Source organism: Pteropus vampyrus, unplaced genomic scaffold (genome assembly GCF_000151845.1).
Source record: "Pteropus vampyrus isolate Shadow unplaced genomic scaffold, Pvam_2.0 Scaffold1, whole genome shotgun sequence".
Lineage (NCBI taxonomy): Eukaryota > Metazoa > Chordata > Mammalia > Chiroptera > Pteropodidae > Pteropus > Pteropus vampyrus.
The window spans coordinates 31,746,181-31,748,082 of NW_011888782.1; the positions used below are offsets into that span (position 1 = coordinate 31,746,181).

The 1,902-nt window shown below is 35.7% G+C and overlaps 1 protein-coding gene across 1 annotated transcript in view; it reads left to right on the top strand.

The window, feature by feature from the left end:
- Positions 1 to 1,902, top strand: part of CFAP44 (cilia and flagella associated protein 44) — a 122,986-nt gene that overhangs the window by 104,585 nt on the left and 16,499 nt on the right. Inside the window, exons 29-30 of the mRNA XM_011355452.2 lie at positions 851 to 961; positions 1,152 to 1,159. Coding sequence (XP_011353754.1) covers positions 851 to 961; positions 1,152 to 1,159 — 119 coding nt within the window. The remainder of the gene's footprint in view (positions 1 to 850; positions 962 to 1,151; positions 1,160 to 1,902) is intronic.

Below are 1,902 nucleotides of genomic sequence, written 5' to 3' on the forward strand. Positions count from 1 at the left end.
AGGAAGGGAGAGAAATCAGCTTGACTCTGAATATAACAAAGACAAGTAGAGATTTATAGCCAAAGAGCAGAGTGGAGGTCAGTGGATGGAAAATTATTAAGAGGTAATTCTTTGCTAAACTGATTTTACAGGATTTTGGCTGAAGGAAGGCCAGAGTGGTCAGCTATTGAGGGCAGAGATTAAGGAACTTGATCAGATATCAATCGTGGGTGATTTTTACTAAACTGACTTAGCAGGATTCTTGCTAAAACTAGACTAAATGGGCTAAGGACAGAGCTCAAGGTCAAAGACTAGCCAGAAAGAGGACTCAGAGGAGCCTGAATCAAGTTTGGTCAGGGAGAATCTTTGTCACTAACACCCCAGCAGAGTTTGGTGCAGGATCTCTAAATCAAACAGCTCAGTACTTCTGTAGCAAGACATACGTTATTATTATTAATGCTAAGTAGGTTAAATAAAGATTATAAATAGCATTTCTTCAGATAAATTGTGAACATCTTCTCTGCTTTCAGAGCACTATGATTTAGGAATTGTGGACCTATATAATTTCATATAATTCTTAAATTGAATTTTTAAAATTTAATTTCAAGAGTGTTTTAGGTGGGTCATAGCATAAACAGTTTGGCAGCCTAGTCTCAACCCTCTCTGACCTGATGCGTTGAAATTAATTGTACAACCTTCTGCAGGCATATGGTCTCTATGTCTTTAACCTCTTCTAAAAGTATTGAGTCATTTCTTCTTTATCTCTGTTATTTTCCTAGTGACTAACTCATTGAAAATATTTTTAAAATCTGAGATTCAGCTTAACACAGGAACTTCTCTTCTTATTAACAGTGTTTTCCTCTCTCCTTAGATGAGGATGAGGATAGTGATGAATCAAGTGAAGAAGAATCCAGCTTGGAGAGTGATGAGGATGAGTCTGGATCTGAAGCTGAGGTTTTTGATGATTCTATCTGTCCTACAAGTAAGTTGGATAAAACCTTGTGTTCTCTATGAAGTATGAATATGGATTAACCATACCAGTAAGGTCCTTTTTTTGGTTTCTCAATTGCCTTATAATAAAATGTAAGGAAACGATGTTTTAAGATGTATGAAGTATAGTGTAACAAATACTTTGGAGGGCTCTCTGGATGGTTTATTTTCTGTCTTTTTAGGCAGCCAGGTATGATGACAAATTAAATAACCTGCAGACAATCTGTAGTTGATTCAGTCATTATTTATACAGCAAGTTTCTTTGCATAGAGAAACAAAAATTGTGTATATTTTTTCTCCCCCCACCGCCCTTTTTCTTTAACAAAGCTCTCTCTTTTTGGCAAACCCATTCAAATTTTCATATTTCATTTATTTTTATTTTTTTATTAAGTTTATTGGGGTAACATTGGTTAATACGATTATATAATTTTCAGGTGTACATTATAATTTGACATCTATATATTCTATTGTGTGATTACCACCCAAAGTCCAGTTTCCTTTAACTACCATATATTTGATCCCCTTTACCCACTTTACCCTCCCCTACTCCCCTATATTTGACCCCTTTTACCCTGCCTACCTCCTCCCTCCTCCCCCACTCTCTACCTTCTGGTAACCACTAGTGCATTGTTCATGTCCATGAGTCTCTGTTTGTCCTGTTCATTTGTTGCTTTTAGGTTTATATTTCACATATAAGTGATATCAGGTGATTTTCTACTTTTTCAGTCTGGCTTATTTCACTTAGCATGATTATCTCATGCTAAGTGAAATAAGCCAGATATCAGGTAATTTTCTACTTTAAGTGATATCAGGTGATTTTCTACTTTTTCAGTCTGGCTTATTTCACTTAGCATGATTATCTCGAGGTCCATCCATGTCGCAAATGGCAGTATTTCATCTCTTCTTATGGCTGAATAATATTCCATTGTATAT